We start from the raw sequence: 17359 nt of genomic DNA, 5'->3' as shown, positions 1-17359 counted from the left end.
CAAAATAGGGGATAGAGTTATGGCATTTTTTATTTTTTACAAGTAATGGCAGCGATCTGTGATTTTTATTGTGACTGCAATTTTGCGGCGCACATATCAGAGACTTTTGACACTATTTTGGGACCGGTGACATTGACAGTGGGGCAAAAAAAGTATTTAGTCAGCCACCAATTGTGATAGTTCTCCCACTTAAAAAGATGAGAAAGGCCTGTAATTGTCATTGTAGGTATACCTCAACTATGAGAGACAAAATGTGGAAACAAATCCAGACATTCACATTGTCTGATTTTTGAAAGAATTTATTTGCAAATTATTATGGTGGAAAATAAGTACTTGGTCAATATCAAAAGTTCATCTCAATACTTTGTTATATATCCTTTGTTGGCAATGACAGAGCTCAAACGTCTGTAAGTCTTCACACACGGTTGCTGGTATGTTGGCCCATTCCTCCATGCAGATCTCCTCTAGAGCAGTGATGTTTTGGGGCTGTCACTGGTATACCTATGATGACAATTACAGGCCTCTCATCTTTTTAAGTGGGAGAACTTGCACAATTGGTGGCTGACTAAATACTTTTTAGCCCCACTGTATACAGCAATCAGTGCTATAAAATGCATTGATTACTGTATAAATGTGACTGGCAGGGAAGGGGTTAACACTAGGGGGTGATCAAAGGGTTAACTGTGTCCTAGGGAGTGATTCCAACTGTAGGGGGAGGAGACCGATTGGTATTCCTCTGTAATGGGAACACACCGATCCACGTCCCTGCTCTGTGACAACCAATCGTGGGGCCCAACGGACATTGTGGCCACTGGGCACACACATTGGACTCCAAGTGATGAGGCCAGCGCTCTCCAATGCAGGGAATCCCAGGATGTCATGCGCCACTTGCCCAGAGGGACGAAGGGTTCTTGCAGGCATCATATTACCTGTACAGCGGTAGGGAAGTAGTTAAGTATCCATTTTAGACTCACAATTAAAAATGTATAATTCTACTTCTCAAATACAGCAGAAGTTTTAATGTTTCTCTTCTTCATCAAGGCTACACTGCTGCTTTCCTCAACAAGTTTCGCCGACAACAGCTTTATCAGGAGTGTGTCCAGATAATTAACTATATACAAACAACATTTGTAATATTGACAAGTGTTACATTTGTTAAAGGGGTGTGCCGGCCGCAATTTTTTAATTTTTTTTAGAAGTCAGCAGCTACAAACGCTGTAGCTGCTGACTTTTAATAAGGATACTTGCCTGTCCAGTGAGCCCGCGATGTTGGCCCCCCGAGGCCGATCCGTCCATTGGATCGGGTGCTGGCACCGCTACCTTAATGAAGGGAAACAGGCAGTGGAGCCTTGCAGCTTCACTGCCTGTTTCCTACTGCGCATGCGCGAGTCGCTTTGTGAATGGCCCCGTTGTTTTCTGGGACACGCACATGTCCCAGAACACAACGGGGAAGCTCACTGAAGATGAGGAAGCACCGCCAAATAGGCAGAGGCAGATTAGGAAGGCTGCCTAGCAACAGCGGTTTCTGGCAAGTTAAAAAAAAAAAGTACTTTTTTTTTTTTTTTAAGAATATTAATGCAATTTTTTATTTTAGGATGACCCTCCGCGTTAAGTCACATAATCATGCCATGCTTACCCATGTTAGCATTTTTTTTCAAAAAATATCTGAAGTATATAATTTCTTTTTTTCACATAAAAATGTGAAACATCTTACAGGATTTGTATGGTCTACTGTCCCATATATTTGTAAATTGGTTATATATAAAATTTTGGGGATGTTTTATGAATTGGATCCTAATCCAATGATGACCTATATTAAAATATATATTTTTGAAAGCATTCTTACTTTACAGCATTTCTTTACACTTGCCTAAAATTTTTAGCACAGTACTGTATATAAAATAGTTTAGGAGAAGCTTGCTTCTTTTGGTGATCGCCCCTCTTACCTATGCTTGAGTGGTTAGGGTCAGTCCCAGAGCACCTTTTTATTTCACCTTCTTTCAGCCCCCTGGGCCCCACCCTCTGTGGGAATAGGGTTAGGCCAGGGGCTCCCCTTCAGCTCTTTTATCCTTGGGGATCCAGGACTTCCTTGGGCTAGGCTCCACTATAGTTTATAGGCATTGCCATGTCCACATTTGCTGGTATCCCCTGGCTGGAGGCGCTGGGTGTCACAAAGGGTAGTAGCGAAGCCTTGGGAAATGACATCAGACAGAGTTCTGGCCTGTGGAACTCATGGGGAAGGGGTCAAGCTTCCAGTTCCAGGTCCTGCATGAACGTTGGATACTCAGCAGGCAGTTCAAAGCGCTTATTCTCAGGTGAGCAATGTGATCCAGGGGAAAGACATGCCTGGTGGTGGATTCAGGTAACGCACTATATCCTGCTGGATTCTAGATCCTCTGTTAGTCCCTAGTAGTCTTATTGAGGCAGTGTTGGCTTTTCTTTTATGTATCACTGGGGCGTTATTTGGTGATGGGTAGGGTAGCAGCTCGCAATATACTAATTTTTTATTAGGAGGTGCAGCGAAATCCCGGCTGCTGAAACATATCAGCGGGGGGGAAAAAAAAAAAGGTACCGAAAAGGGGGTGGACATTGTGGGGGGGTCATCCATCGTCCTTGTCACGCAGAGACCCATTCTCCCTGTGTCACAGAGCTGAATGGTCCTGGTGGCCTCAGTAACAATGTAAAGCCTCATGTGATAGACGGCACACTGATCCAATGCCGGGACACAGGAATCAGGACATTGTTACTGCGGCCGCCTGGCCCAGGTAATTCAAATCCAGCTCCATGACACAGCGGTAGATCGCCACTCTCATCCGGGCACTGGTAAGGCTGCATCTGACAGGCAGGCTGCATTGATCTCCTGTATCATATCTGCAGTCTTTGACCATCTCCTGTATGCTAGAGGCGCACTGAATGGAAATTTTGCTAATGCTATTAGCAGTGTGTTTAAGTAAGAGATGGTCAGAGACTGCATTTTTCTTGAGATTTTCTTGCATTAAAGGTACCAATGATGGTCAATAAATTCATATTAATTTACATTTGATATTAATGAAAAAGTCGAATATAATACAATTATGTATAAAAATATACTTTTTTTTTTAAAACTGTGTTTTGGTTTTTGACCTCCTGCATTTTCAGTTTCGGTACCAAAATCGGTGCACCCCTATTTTTTATGTTCGTGTGCCATCTAAGGAGAAACTCCTTTAACATCTAAAAGAAATGTTCTTGTGCTGCAGCTGACTGGAGTAAGATGTTATGTCATAAATGTATTGAAAAATTGTTGAGAAAAGAGTCCTCACGAGTGAGGCCAGCCATACATGGATCAAAATTCAGTTCAGCAAGGTCTGGCTGAATGTCGATCCATGTAGGGGCAGGCTGGTTGTGCACAAGTTGCTCTATCAATAAACTTGTGTACAACAAGCCTGCTGGGAAATTTTCTCTCGAACAGCATCGTTGGCTATAGTGTTATCTGACAGCGAGGAAATCTTAACCTGCTGTCAAAAGAAAAAGGCTCAGCAGGAGGGATTCCACTCAATGTGGATGGGGGAATCAAGTAATTTTCTATCATTCAACTAGTGGGTTGAACAAAGGGGAATGGCTAGTGTAGGGCCAGCCTTAAATAGTAAAAGGTTTTCTACTTTTCAAGCTTTTAGATCCATGCCATTTGATCGTAGATGGCAAAGCTAATCTATGGTGTGATCTGTTTCAGTTCCAGGCTTGTCTGAAAAAAATACGGAAGCAGCGGAAAAGGAGGTCGAGTCCCTTGGGAAGCTTAGTGACACTACCTCCTCCCAGGGGTCAGAGATCCTAAATCCTCCAGATATAAGCTTTTTCTGGAAAATGAGGTCAGGCTTCAGCTCCATGTAGATGTTTACCCCCTTCCCACTGACCATAGGCATATCCGTGGCAGTACAGAGGTGGACCTTATTCTGTGCTGTCAAATAAAATATATATATATATATATATATATATATATATATATACATACATACATACACACACACACACACACACTATGTGTCACTCAGTCTAGCACCCCCAGGGCTGTCACATACCAATAATTAGGAGCTAGTATAGGATGGGCGTGTGATCAATGAGACAGCCGTCCACATGATCAGGAAGCCCAAGAAAAGTCTCTGGTTTTAAGATTGTTTTAATGAGATGACGGGAAGCGGTAAATACAAATATAAACTGATATGCTACGCAGGCGACAAATTTTCTTAATTCCCTGCTTCATCCAAAATTAGAAAAAGGGTTTTTGGCTTGACGTATACTTTAATACTGAATGCTCATATCCTCATACCTTGGACAGTAAGAGCATGCAGGGATTTGTAGTCCCTCAGTATCACAACGTATCAGAATTCGCTCTAATGTAAGGAATTGTTGGCCATGGTAAAGCAGTTTCTTTTTCAGAGCCTGTCACTCATTTCTGTGTGTCCTGCACACTTCCAATAACTTCTGAAATAAATTATTTATGCACACATCCAAAAATGGGTTGTAAATCCCCAGCTGCTTCTAATGCCATTGTGGATTCTAATCAAAATAATCTTCAATGTCAATGTTTGGATCCAGCAGATTCTCTCCATATTCTGACAGGTCCATCTGATTTAAGATTAAGTTCTCAAATGTTTCCTCCAAGTCCGTCTCCCCAATCAGCACTGCCCCCACCATACGCCCATTCTGCATCACCACTTTGATGTACTCGTGTCCCTTGGTACAGCGCAGCATCAGTTCATGGTCCAAAGCCAGGCCCTGCGCATTATACTTCCCCAGCAGAATCACCTGGATAGGGGACACAGGGTGTTACATGGAAGAATCACAATAATATATTTAATCAAAAAAAAAAGATTCTGAGCGTTAGCTGCAGTAGTAGACCATACTACAACAAACCATTAAACAATATAACCTTTAAAAGCATTAACACAGCCTTAAATGTATTTTAATGCCAGCAGTGTAAGGATCTAACAGATTTAGGGGTTTATTTACTAAAGGCAAATCCACTTTGCACTGCAAGAGCACTTGGAAGTGCAGTCGCTGTAGATCTGAGGGGCATGCAAGGAAGATAAAAAACAGCATTTTTGTTTGTACATGATTACATGACAGAAATCAGCAGAGATTCCCCTCATTTCAGATCTACAGCAAGTGCCCTTGTAGTGCAAAGTGGATTTGCCTTTAGTAAATGAACCCCTTAGTATCAGGCTCTTGAAGTGTCTGTACAGCAGAGCTCAGGAGAGAGCAGAGTGTGAGAGATGAATCAATCAGTCCGCCCCTACTCCCTTTACCATCCTGGGGAGGGACAAGACCTGTACATGTTATTGATTGGCAGCAGAGAAAACTCAGCCCCCCTGCCTTGCTAGACAGACCTCTGTGTGGTAGAGCTGTTTAAAACTCAGGACAAGATGAGTAAAATTACAAATCCTTTGACATGTTATACAGCTCCCGCATAGGTATTTCATTTGTATTTAGCAAATGCCAAAGTTCAGATTCAAGGGGAGTGTTCCATCAACATTGCAGAATTGGACAGAAAATCCTGATCTTCAAATGTCATTTTCTAAATGGGTGGGGTCTCTTGGGTGACGTCAATGACCAGATATGAACATGTCAATGTTTGGTCAAAAGACGTCACCCGGGAGACTTTTGTTTACAATTGCAATTGCAAAATATGTTTTTGTTTTTTTTCTCGCTAGGCATTGTTCATTGATTGATGTGGATTTGCAGCACTGGACTACATGACTAAAGCTAGATTCACTTCTGTATTCACATCTGTACAGGTGGTGCTGCTGTCGGACCTGCATAAATAACGGCAGCCACAACCACACCCACACAGAAGGGCGGGTGAAACTAATCCTAATGGCACTCCACCTGCACTGGGAACCTCGGTTCAAGTGCGGGGTGCAATTTCAAATATAGTGCAGGGACTTCTTATCTGCGTGTCGCAGACCACAGCAGCCCATTCAAATGAATAGGCTCTCATGCCCGTGCAAACCATGGCCACACAGGTGTAAACCTAGCCTAACAGTGGATTTACTTTGTGAGATATATCTTAATCATACAGTACACAGGCTGAAAATTCATAAACCTTTCACTGGCAAACTGTTGAGGATGTGCCCTCTGGATCCCACCATAAGTCTTTAGCATGTCGATGACGTGTTGCATCACACCATAGGTCACACAATTCACTTCTACCTAGAGCCCCTTATAAGGTACTCAGGTGATTACAGCCACAAGGACAGGACAGTCTACACCTGGGTTGCTACTCCTTCTCAGACATACTTACCCAATTTCTACACTTTACTCTGCGAGTACCCCACAGAGGAATGCCCTCATCCGTAGCAATGGTAGAAACTAATTGAATAGGAGTCATGGCAAACACAGGTGAATATTTACTCTGCCAAAGGCCCTCAATATCATGGTGACAAGGCTTACCATGCACCAGAGCAGGACCCAATTTTAACTATCTCAGGCAGGCCTACCTCACCACGGCAGACTTTTCTTCAACTATATCACAATTCCTCAGACAACTAGCAGCTCTAAAAACATGCATCTTTATCCAAGGCTCAAAATGCCAGGCTCCTTCTCAAGCTCCACCCAAATCAGATCCTGATATGCCTGCCCTAGAAGTAGCAGACATAAAAAAGGACCTGGAGGCAATGTTACAGGAGGCCACAGATTTCTCACCTCTGGGCTTCTATGCACCTGACGTTATGGCCCCATGCAATGCGCTTCTGAGGTTGCTATGCTCCCTCCTGTTGTGTGCAAAATCTTAGGCATCGTCATACTTAAATCATATTTTGAGTACAAAGGGTCCTGCTAAATCTAAAAAAGACATTCCCTGTTCACTAACAAATAGAATGAGAAACTTATGACGGAATCAATGCAGAAATGATTTTCACCCATACAAAAATCACTGCCAAGCTCTATCCAATGGAAAAAACTCAAATGCAAGGTATGTTTCAGTAGAAGACCCTACTTTCTCAGCCTTAAAGTTTAAGGCCAGGAATTCAGCTCATTTGTAAAGAGTGAAGGCACTATGGAGTTGATTTACTAAAACTTCAGGGTGGATTTACCTTCGTAGTTGCTCCAGAGCTTGGTAAATGAGCAGAAGCTCTACTGACTTCCATCGTCATGTGCAAGCAAAAATGCTGTTTTTTTTTCCCTTGCGGATGATTGGGTATTCTTTGCAAAATAAAGCTTTACCTCATTTACTAAGTCCTGAAGCAACTTCACTTGCAGAGTGCAAACTCTAATTGGCTTTAGTAAATCAACCCCTTTATCTTTAAATTTGTAAAAAACAAAAAAAAACAAAACCATTTATCATTTTCCTTCCACTTCACAATTATGTGCCACTTTGTGTTGGTCTATCACATACAATCCCAATAAAATACATTTACGTTTTAGTTGTAACATGGCAAAATGTGGAAAATTTCAAGGAGGTATGAATACTTTTTCATGTAACATCCATGAGAGAGGGGAGAGTGCAGTGTTACTTTAGTCAACTAAAATGAATAAAACATTTTAGTTGACTAAATGAATACTATCTTAGCCCTTGTACACACGGTCGGAGATTCCGACAACCAAATCCGTTGGATTTTGTCCGAAACTGTTGTATACACACTGTCAGAAAAAGTTGTCGGAAAATCCGACGTGATGACGTTATTTAGTTACGACGGGACTATGTTCACGCTAGTAGCCAATAGCTTTGGTGTAGGAATTTGATCTGAGCATGCGTGGCACTTTGTCCGATCGGAATTCTCTACACATGATCGGAGTATGTCCGATCGGAGCATTTTGTCGGAAAACTTTACCAACAAGTTGGAAAACTTGGTCCGTCGGATACTCTGAAGCAGTCCGATGTAGACCACACACAGTCGGAATATCTGACAAAATGGTCCGAACGGACACATTCCGTCGGAATCTCCGACCCTGTGTACAAGGGCTTAGTCGACTAAAATGAAACACAATTTTAGTCAAAAGACTATGACTACAACTAAATTGCAATTACTGAAATGTACTGGAAATTTTAGTCGACTAAAACTAAAACAATTTCAGAAGACTAAAATGGGACTAAAACTAAAATGGCATTTTAGTCCTAAGAAAAAAAAATTAACACTGGAGGGAGGGTGAGGAGGCAGGGAAAAATGAAAGTCAATTTAGAGTAAAGGTCCACTTCAAGGCTATTTTCTCTTAGGATCGAATGCTAAGGAACATTAAATTTGCCCTGTGAAATTTGATGACATTTCACACATACTACAAACAATATGTAGATTATTTGTGACTTTGGGGGCAAAGATGACACATTTACAAAGCTAATTTTTTTTTTATACACAGACCCCCAGGTGTGTAACCTGCACAAATTATACCCATGGTCTGCTCTGTCACCCAAGGAGAAATACCTCTATGGCCACGGACCTCCACTCAAGTCAAGGAATCCAGGGAATATTGGAGCTTAGAGCAGAAGGTTTTATTGCATGAATGTATTATTGTGATGTGTTTGACACCTGCCAGTCATAATGGCCTGGCACTGAGGTGTAAGTACATGGACTTAGGGGCTGGTATATATAGGCACCTCTAAGTTCTCTCTATGGGTATTAGATCCTGAAGTTTTTCTCTGTACAGCTATGAGCATTCTAGGTTTCTGCACACATTGCAGAGGAGCAGTCCAAAGAGTTACTTTAGCCTATATGAGGTAGTAATGGCAACATGGAATTCTAAAAAAAGATTGGATAACTTCCTTACAATTAATACTATTTACAATTATAATTCCAAAGGCAATATAGGAATTGTGTGTGGTGTCAGGAAAATGGTGGGAGCTGTGAGGATAGAGGTAAGGAGGGTGCGTCGTTGGTCATCCATGGTAACTGTCATTATTGACCTAACATCACATGTGCCATGTATGTCAGGCTGTAGAAGTGTATATACTTTAAGTATGGTACCATGTATTATGTATGTTGGGCTTTTTCTGCACCTTGTAGTTGAAGAATTTGGTAACATGTGCAAAGAGTTCAAAGCAGAAATCCATTTCAATCTTCTCCCCTACGTGGTCAGCCACCATACACTTTGCTGCGTACCAGCCCATCTGCCGTGCTTGCGTCCATAACCTCATCTATAAGAGAATATATTGTTAGAAATATGCAGTGGGGTTATATTTGCATTGCTGCCTCTTTAGTTTTACTCAGGGAGTGGTGATAAATGGGGAGTACTCGGAATGGTCAGGGGTGGGTAGTGGAGTCCCCCAAAGTTCTGTGCTGGGACCAATCCTATTTAATTTGTAAATAAACAACCTGGAGGGTGGGGTAAACAGTTCAATCTCAGTATTTGTGGACAATACTTTGTTAAGCAGGGCAAGAACTTCTCCACAGGATGTGGAAACCTTGCAAAAAGATCTGAACACATTAATGGGGTGGGTAACTGCATGGCAAATGAGGTTCAATGTAGAAAAATGTAAAATAATGCATTTGGGTGGCAAAAATATGAATGCAATCTATACACTGGGGGAAAACCTCTGGGGGAATCTAGGATGGAAAAGGGCCTGGGGGTCCTAGTAGATGATAGACTCAGCAATGGCAGGCAATGCCAAGCTGCTGCTAACAAAGTAAACAGAATATTGGAATGCATTAAAAGGGATCAACTCCAGAGATAAAATAATTCTCCCGCTCTACAAGACTCCTAAAGTATGCTGTCCACTTCTGGGCACCAGTCCTGAGGAAGGATGTACTGGAAATGGAGCGAGTACAAAGAAGAGCAACAAAGCTAATAAAGGGTCTGGAGGATATTAGTTATGAGGAAAGGTTGCGAGCACTGAACTTATTCTCTCTGGAGAAGAGACACTGGAGAGGGGATATAATTTCAATATACAAATACCATACTGGTGACACCACAATAGGGATAAACCTTTTTCGCAAAGGAAGTTTAAAAAGACTGGTGGGCACTCATTAAAATTAGAAGCAAAGAGGTTTAACTTTAAACTACATAGAGGGTGCTTCACTGTAGGAGTGGCAAGGATGTGGAATCCCCTTCCACAGGCGGTGGTCTCAGCAGGGGGCATTGAGAGTTTCAAGAAACTATTAGATAAGCACCTGAACGACTGCAACATACAGGGATATACAATGTAATACTGACATATAATCACACACATGGGTTGGACTTGTGTCTTTTTTCAACGTTACCTACTATGTAACTTTCCCATCACTGTCACAAAATCATTTGAATTAATTTTGGTTGTTTGGCACGATACGTACTTGCTGCCAGAGTGGACTAGGCGTCCAGGCCGCAGTGCAGATGTCACCAGCAGCATATACATTGGGCACTGATGTTCGCATGTGGTCATCCACCTTCAGACCCCCATCTTCTCCAACATCAAACTGAAACCAGGATCAAATGAGAAAAGGCAACACAAAAATTAGGCTGACATCAATACAATGAGTAGAGGTCGACCGATATATCGGCCGATATTTGCCGTTTTTTAAATAATCGGCATCGGCCGATTGTTCTGATAAAAAGCCGATTTAGAACTACAGTGGGACTTTGAAATGACTTCTGTAAGAAGTCAGTGTGAGTTGCCTGAGTCATCATAGCAACCCTTTCCTCCTCTCTGGGCAGGCTGCCAAGAAAAGAACTAAATGATACAATGTTTACACTTCAATGAATGAAGTCATCTCTGTGTGTAGAAGTTCTCAGTTTAACCATTTAAAGACTAAATCTTTTCTGACCCTTGTTGCTTACAAGTAAAAATCCTGTATTTTCTGCCAGAAAATCACTTAGACCCCCCCAAAAATTATATATATTTTTTTAGCAGAGATCCTAGGGAATAAAATAGCGGTTGTTGCAATATTTTATGTCACACGGCATTTGCACAGAGGTCTTTCAAATGCATTTTTTTGGGGAAAAAATACACTATTTAAAAATAAAATAAAAACAGTAAAGTTAGCCCATTTTTTTTTTTTTCGTCCAAAAGTTTTGACTACCTTTTTTTATTTAATACATAGGTTTTTTTTTTTTTTTTTTAATCTAAATCATACATACAAGTAAACTGATTGGAGGTTTGTTTTGTTTAATAAATGTTTAAATGTAAGAAATTTTCTGTATCACTTATGAAGGCTGCTTTCACACTGGAGCGTTGATGGTAAAACGCAAGTTTTAGCGGCTCTTTACCATCATTTTAGCGGTGCTATTTGGCTGCTAGTGGGGCACATATAACCCAGCTAGCGGCCAAGGAAGAGGTTAAATGCGCCCATGAAGCACTGCTGCCAAATCGCATTGCATGCGCTTCGGCAGTGGTGCCCATTCATATCAATGGGCAGGAGTGGTGGAGGAGCGGTATACACCACTCCAAATGTGCTGCTTGCAGGACTTTTTTTTAAGGTCCTGCCAGCGCATCGCCTCAGTGTGAAAGCACTCTGTCTTTCACACAGACTGCAGGGGAGCCATTTTGCAGGCACTTTACAGGCGCTATTTTTAGCCCAAAAGCGCCTGAAAAACGCCCCAATGGGAAAGGTGTGTTAGATCAAGGGGGATTAAAAATAAATAAATAAAATAAAATCGGCCTAAGATATCGGCCCAAAAAAATCGGCATCATATATCGGCTATCGGCCGCCATGATTTCTAAATATCGGCATCGGCCAGAGAAAAACCCATATCGGTCGACCTCTAACAATGAGGCATGACTTTGTAGAACAGTAACTGCAGGATTAGTTCAATCCGAAATCATATTTAATTTCCAATGTTAGAGAAAAAGGTTATTTGCATTTCATATTCCTGTGTATTGGGGAAAGTATATGGTGTGCAGAAGTTCAATAAAATACCAAAATGTGGAAAAAATAAAAATTTTGCTTCTCACGTTATTTCCGGGAAGAAATGGCTCGACGTTTGGTACCACTCCTGTAGCACTGATGATGAAATCGCAGCCATATAGTTTTCCATTTGTCAGTTCCACATAAACTGGCCATTCAACTGAAAAACACAAGAAGCAACTACTGAGATGAAGATTATATATATATATATATATATATATATATATATATATATATATATATATATATATATATATATATATATATATATATATATATATATATATAAAATTGACCATTACTGAAGGGACGGGGTATAACATTTCATCAAAGTTGAACTCCACCACACTGCAAGAGTTAAATGCTAATTTTTGTCTATGGTACCATTATTTTACCCTATTTCCACTCTGTGCAAATGGTCCCCCAAAGTCGCTTCTCTTTGCCACACCATCAGTCAGCTGGGCGTAAGACACTCTGACAAGCAGTTCTGCACTGTAGGTGAGGATGCAGAAGGCTCACCCACAGCAGCTGGAGCATCAGAGGGAAGATGAGAGTACCAGAGCCAGGGGAGTAAATGAATAAGGTAAATAAAACTTATTAATGGTACTCTGGGTAAAAAAACAAGCTTTCAATCCATTTTCAGCCTTAACAACTCCACATACAGAGGGCTCCAAAGCCCCAAACATTGCAATCAGCCATCTGATATAGTTCACTATCTTTTCACACTTTGCTGCTGAAATCTGTCATATAGGTAAAATATATGGCAAAAAAGGGCACCAACATTTTTGTTATCAAGACCTCGAGCACCCTGAAAGCCTCCAAACCATCAATAAGTATACAGCAACTTTAGTTCCAAGTTGTCTTCAACCCACCGGCAATGTAAATAGGCCCACAAGAGCAGTGTCTTGGAGATGAAAGTTGCTATTTCCTAATCACTTGCGCTTCTTTTTTTGGGAGTTCCCAAAGCAGACAGCATGGTATTAATAACAAAGTTGTATGCAGATCATTGTGATGCCTGCCATCAACTTTATATTTTTAGAAGTCGAATTCAAGATGGGCTTTAAGAGGCAATCTGGGTAGAAAATAAAAAATGATTGACTGAGCATCTAAATAAATGAAAACCATTCACATGCCTCATTCCATCACATTACCCAAAAAAGAGGATTTATCCTTACCTTAGGGCAGTGGGTGGAGCCATGCAAATTACTCCTTTATTCCCCAACAGTCAAATGCACCTCCAAAACTACTGATCTATGGTGCAAATATAACCTGTTACTATGGAGCCAATTATTTCCAATGGCCTACAGTGGTTTCTGTTTTTGGACATCAACAATGTGGTGTTTAAAAGACCATGACTTCTGTGCGATTTGGAATAAATTAATATTAGGCTACATTTGCACTATTTATCAGCTGTTCTGGATGTGCATCTAGCATGGTTGAAGAGGTTGGCATGAACAGCCCTGATGAATATTGACAAACAGCGGAGATAGTGTCAGGAGTGGAGGAGCCAATGTGATGAGAACGGACACTATCACAATGTATTCATCCAGGCACTAGGACAATATGTGGGAATATCCTATTGCTCATTCAAAATTGTAGAAAGCCATACCAGCAACAAGGCAACTTTTTGCAATCTGCCCACAGGAAGACTGTTTCCTCTATGTATGTTTAAGGGTCACAGTTTTCTATTTGCCCAACGTGTCTCTGGATTATTTTTTTTTTGCCGCAATACTTGCCTATGCCAGAAGTAGCGCTGTGTTCTGGAGCGATTCTGTGGGGGATAGTGTGGGCCGGGACATTCAGCTGTTTGAATTCATCACTCAGGAGGACCCTCTGAACCTCACACTCCATCTCTAGATGGACACAGTGGGAGAACTGCAGGCAGAAGATATATAGAGGATGATGACACCAGAAATAGCTGATGACAAGACAAGTGTCCCTAATGATGGTATACTCACTTCCTTTGCAGCCTTCAGATTCATCCCCTCGTGCCAGTCAGGCCCCAGTGCACTACCCAGACGAGACTCCTTTCTTTCTGAAATCAAAGATTAAAACACATAGATATTAGGATAGTACTCCTCCTCCACCTTTCAATTAGTAATCCCAGAAGAAGCATATAGAAAGCCAAAAATAAGCTGACGTAGTGTGATACCATTCAAATAACTTTATTAGGAGCATTAAAAAATATAGTCACAAATGAATGATCAGAAGGCCAAACACAAAAAAAAACTAAAGCACAACTGTGTAGCTGTATTTCTTGATCTAGCATTGGTAAAATCCTTTGTCAAGGATCCCCTTGACACAGTTTTCTATGCTGAAACATGTAGGGGTGGAGCCTGATGCTGTTAGTTGGATTGCCTTGTAGTGGATCTCTGCTTGTGCTGAAGCTGGAAAAGGTGAGTAGCTGAGCGCCCGGCATGGCTGGCACACTTACCAGTCTCTACTAAGTTACTAATCCAGCAATACAGCTACAAAGGTGTCTTTTGTTCTTGGTCTTTTGAGCCTTCTGTTCCTTCCTAAAGAAGGAGCTACAGTCATATTTATGAAAATTAAGAGTCAGCAGCTCCAAAAACTGCAGCTGCTGACTTTTAATATACAGCCACTCACCTGGCCCAGGATCCAGCGCTGTGCTCACCTAATTTTCTCCACAGGTCTTTAGGCCTCAGCGCCAGCAATCCTACCCGTGAGCCCCCGGCTGTGACAGGTCACTGGACATGCGTAAGTTGCACTGCACATTGTGAATGGTCCTGCAGTGTTCTGGGACCTGTGGCATGTTCCAGAAGATTGTGGGGTGGAGAACATCCGCTCAGGTCGCTTAGGCCATACATTAGTGCAGCCCCCCCCCTGTTTTCTGAATCTAACTATTGGTTAGAGAGGAAAACAATGACATCTGGAAACATCAGCAGCAGGGCCAATTTTTCTTTACAAGAAAAAGGAGATTTACACATCATTTAATCCACCTACAGCACAGTGGTTTGTACTTTTGGCTGTGTCACCTCTGCCACTCACCTGCAGGGAGCGCTGTGGTATACTTGGTTCTCTTGCAGGCCAGGGGAGTCTCTGCTTTATCAGAACTCAGTTGTGGGATGAGAAATTGGGCAGCTCCGGCGTCAAAGAACGTGTTCCCAATAGACTTGTCTTTCACCGCCCAGATCACTTCACAGCCCTCAATTTCATATCTGAAGGTAAGACACAGATATATCACTCATCAGTTTGCAGGCCAATGTAGGGCTGCATTGTATCCTGGTACAACCCCTCTGCCTCACAGTAACCTTCAAAAAAAAAAAAATCACAAGACTCCACTTCATCGGTTCAATAATACAATATATACAAAGTAGAAATCGCTTTACATGCTCCCACTAGAGACTTCACCTTTCTGTCCCCATGATGGGTGTCATTGGGACAGGAAGTGAGGGAGATATTGCAAGTGAACACATAGCACACTTACGTAGTTTAAGTAGAGTGGGGAAAGGTTACACTTGCAAATCAACTTCTAACTTCAGTTTGTTCAATAAAGTTATGGACAAGAATAAAAAAAAAAAAAAAAACTGGAGGCCGATTTTTTTTTCTATGCACAGCTGTATCAGATTTTGCATCCAATTTACAAGCATTAAACATCCAGCATGCAAGTGATCATTAGCGTGCTACAGACCTCAGATCAGCCCCATTTCCTAAACCTTCAAATTTCAGATCAGCCCCAATTCCTGCCGCTTCCTACCTCAGATCAGCTCTAAGGCTGGATTCACATCTATGCATTTTTTGTGCTTTTTGAATTTTGCAGATTTGCACTACAGTCCATTTAACATGGTTTCCTGTGGAACACGTTCTGTAGAGCAAATCTGCAAAATGCAAAAAGCACCAAAACTCCATAGGTGTGAATCCAGCCTAATTTCTGTCCCTTCACACCTAAAGTGTGCCCCAATTCATCAGCCCTAATTCCAGCACCTTCACACCTCAGATCAGTCCCAATTTCTGCTTCATCAGACCTCCGATAACCCCAATTCCTTCACACCTCAGATAAGCCCCAATTCCTGCCCTTTCACACCTCTGATCCCATTAAGTCCCAATTCCTACCGACATATTCCTGCGGCTGAGATTGACAGCTGTGTGTGGAAAGCAGTGGCTACCCAGTCTGTACACTACAATGGCAGGCTTCAGTAGTCACAACTATTTGTACCAGTTTGCAAAACCAGCAATCACTGCAGCTGCTGCCTCAAGAGTACCAAGGCAAAGTGCTAAAATGTTTTCAGGAAGCTATGTACAGCACCCTGCTGGCCCCTTTCACTAGCAATGATCTTCTTGCAATGCATAGAGGAGCGCAGAGACCCAGTAATGACATCACTGTGTCTAAATAAGTTATATAATGAAAATAGAAAGATTTTACTTGAACATCTTAGGCTTCATGCACACGAGACACAGATGCAAACTCTGCTGGACACATGTTTTTTAAAAGCTGAAACCGGCGTTTAGAAACGCCCGTTTTGCTGCGATTTTTACCACGATTTATCTGCGTTTTACCGCGTTTGCGTCTAGAATAATTTAGTTAAGCTAACATCATAGACCCTCCCCAAGCTCAAAAAACAGTATTATTAACTATTTCAGCAATTTTGTGAGACTAGAGTGAGTAGCAGCAGCTGTGAGAGTGCAGTGTACTTGTATTTAGCGTGTCATTTGCCACGCCACTTGCCACAAGTTGTGGATTGTCCACTTGCCACGTCACCTGCCAGGTCACTTGCCACGTCACCTGCCACAAGTTGTGGATTGTCAGCTTGCCACATCACTTGCCACGTCACCTGCCACGTCGCCTGCTACAAGTTGTGGATTGTCCACTTGCCACGTCACCTGCAAGGTCACTTGCTCACGTCACCTGCCACAAGTTGTGGATTGTCCACTTGCCACATCACCTGCCACAAGTTGTGGATTGTCCACTTGCCACATCACTTGCCACAAGTTGTGGATTGTCCACTTGCCACGTCACCTGCCAGGTCACTTTCTACGTCATCTGCCACAAGTTGTGGATTGTCCACTTGCCACGTCACTTGCCACCTGCCATGTCACTTGCCACAAGTTGTGGATTGTCCACTTGCAATTGCTTAAAATATTTTTTAATGGTTTTTCATAATTTGCAATCATTTTTGAGATTTTTAATGTAAAAAAAATAGGTCACCTTTAAAAACGCTTATAAATGAAAACGCGGCAAAATGCGGTAGCGGCGTTTTGCGTTTGAAACGTGGAAACTTTTGCGTCTGAACCCATTTTTTTGCTTCTGGAAAATGAGGTTAAACGCAACTGCATAAAAACGGCAAAAAACTAGACTGTGTACATGGACACATAGGATAACATTGAATGAGTTCAGGGGCAGTTGAAAAAAGTGTCCAACTGCCTCTGAACACGCGTTTAAAAGCATCTCGTGTGCATAAAGCCTTATAGCATTTTGATGATTGGAAAGGGGTGAACCAGGGAAGACCAAATATAAGCAGAATAAACTTCAAGCATTAATATTTTTCTGTCAATAGAGCAGTCTGCTGACATGTTACAAAGGACTTGATACTTACATGTAGGATATTTGA

General features: G+C 41.8%; 1 protein-coding gene across 1 annotated transcript in view; it reads right to left on the bottom strand.

The window, feature by feature from the left end:
* Nucleotides 1-4135: 4135 nt before the first annotated feature.
* The window catches only part of PYROXD1 (pyridine nucleotide-disulphide oxidoreductase domain 1), a 34375-nt gene continuing 21151 nt past the window's right edge, over nucleotides 4136-17359 (bottom strand). The window contains exons 6-12 of the mRNA XM_077468683.1: nucleotides 14799-14968; nucleotides 13748-13824; nucleotides 13526-13664; nucleotides 11837-11949; nucleotides 10239-10361; nucleotides 8966-9103; nucleotides 4136-4782 (exon numbers count right to left, since the gene is read on the bottom strand). Of these exons, the coding sequence (XP_077324809.1) occupies nucleotides 4534-4782; nucleotides 8966-9103; nucleotides 10239-10361; nucleotides 11837-11949; nucleotides 13526-13664; nucleotides 13748-13824; nucleotides 14799-14968 (1009 nt within the window). The 3' untranslated portion in view covers nucleotides 4136-4533. The remainder of the gene's footprint in view (nucleotides 4783-8965; nucleotides 9104-10238; nucleotides 10362-11836; nucleotides 11950-13525; nucleotides 13665-13747; nucleotides 13825-14798; nucleotides 14969-17359) is intronic.

Source organism: Lithobates pipiens, unplaced genomic scaffold (genome assembly GCF_037356315.1).
Source record: "Lithobates pipiens isolate NorthernLeopardFrog02 unplaced genomic scaffold, aLitPip1_a1.2 Scaffold_8, whole genome shotgun sequence".
Classification (NCBI taxonomy): domain Eukaryota; kingdom Metazoa; phylum Chordata; class Amphibia; order Anura; family Ranidae; genus Lithobates; species Lithobates pipiens.
Note: the sequence above shows the minus strand (reverse complement) of the source record. Positions and strands in the feature narration are given on the sequence as shown.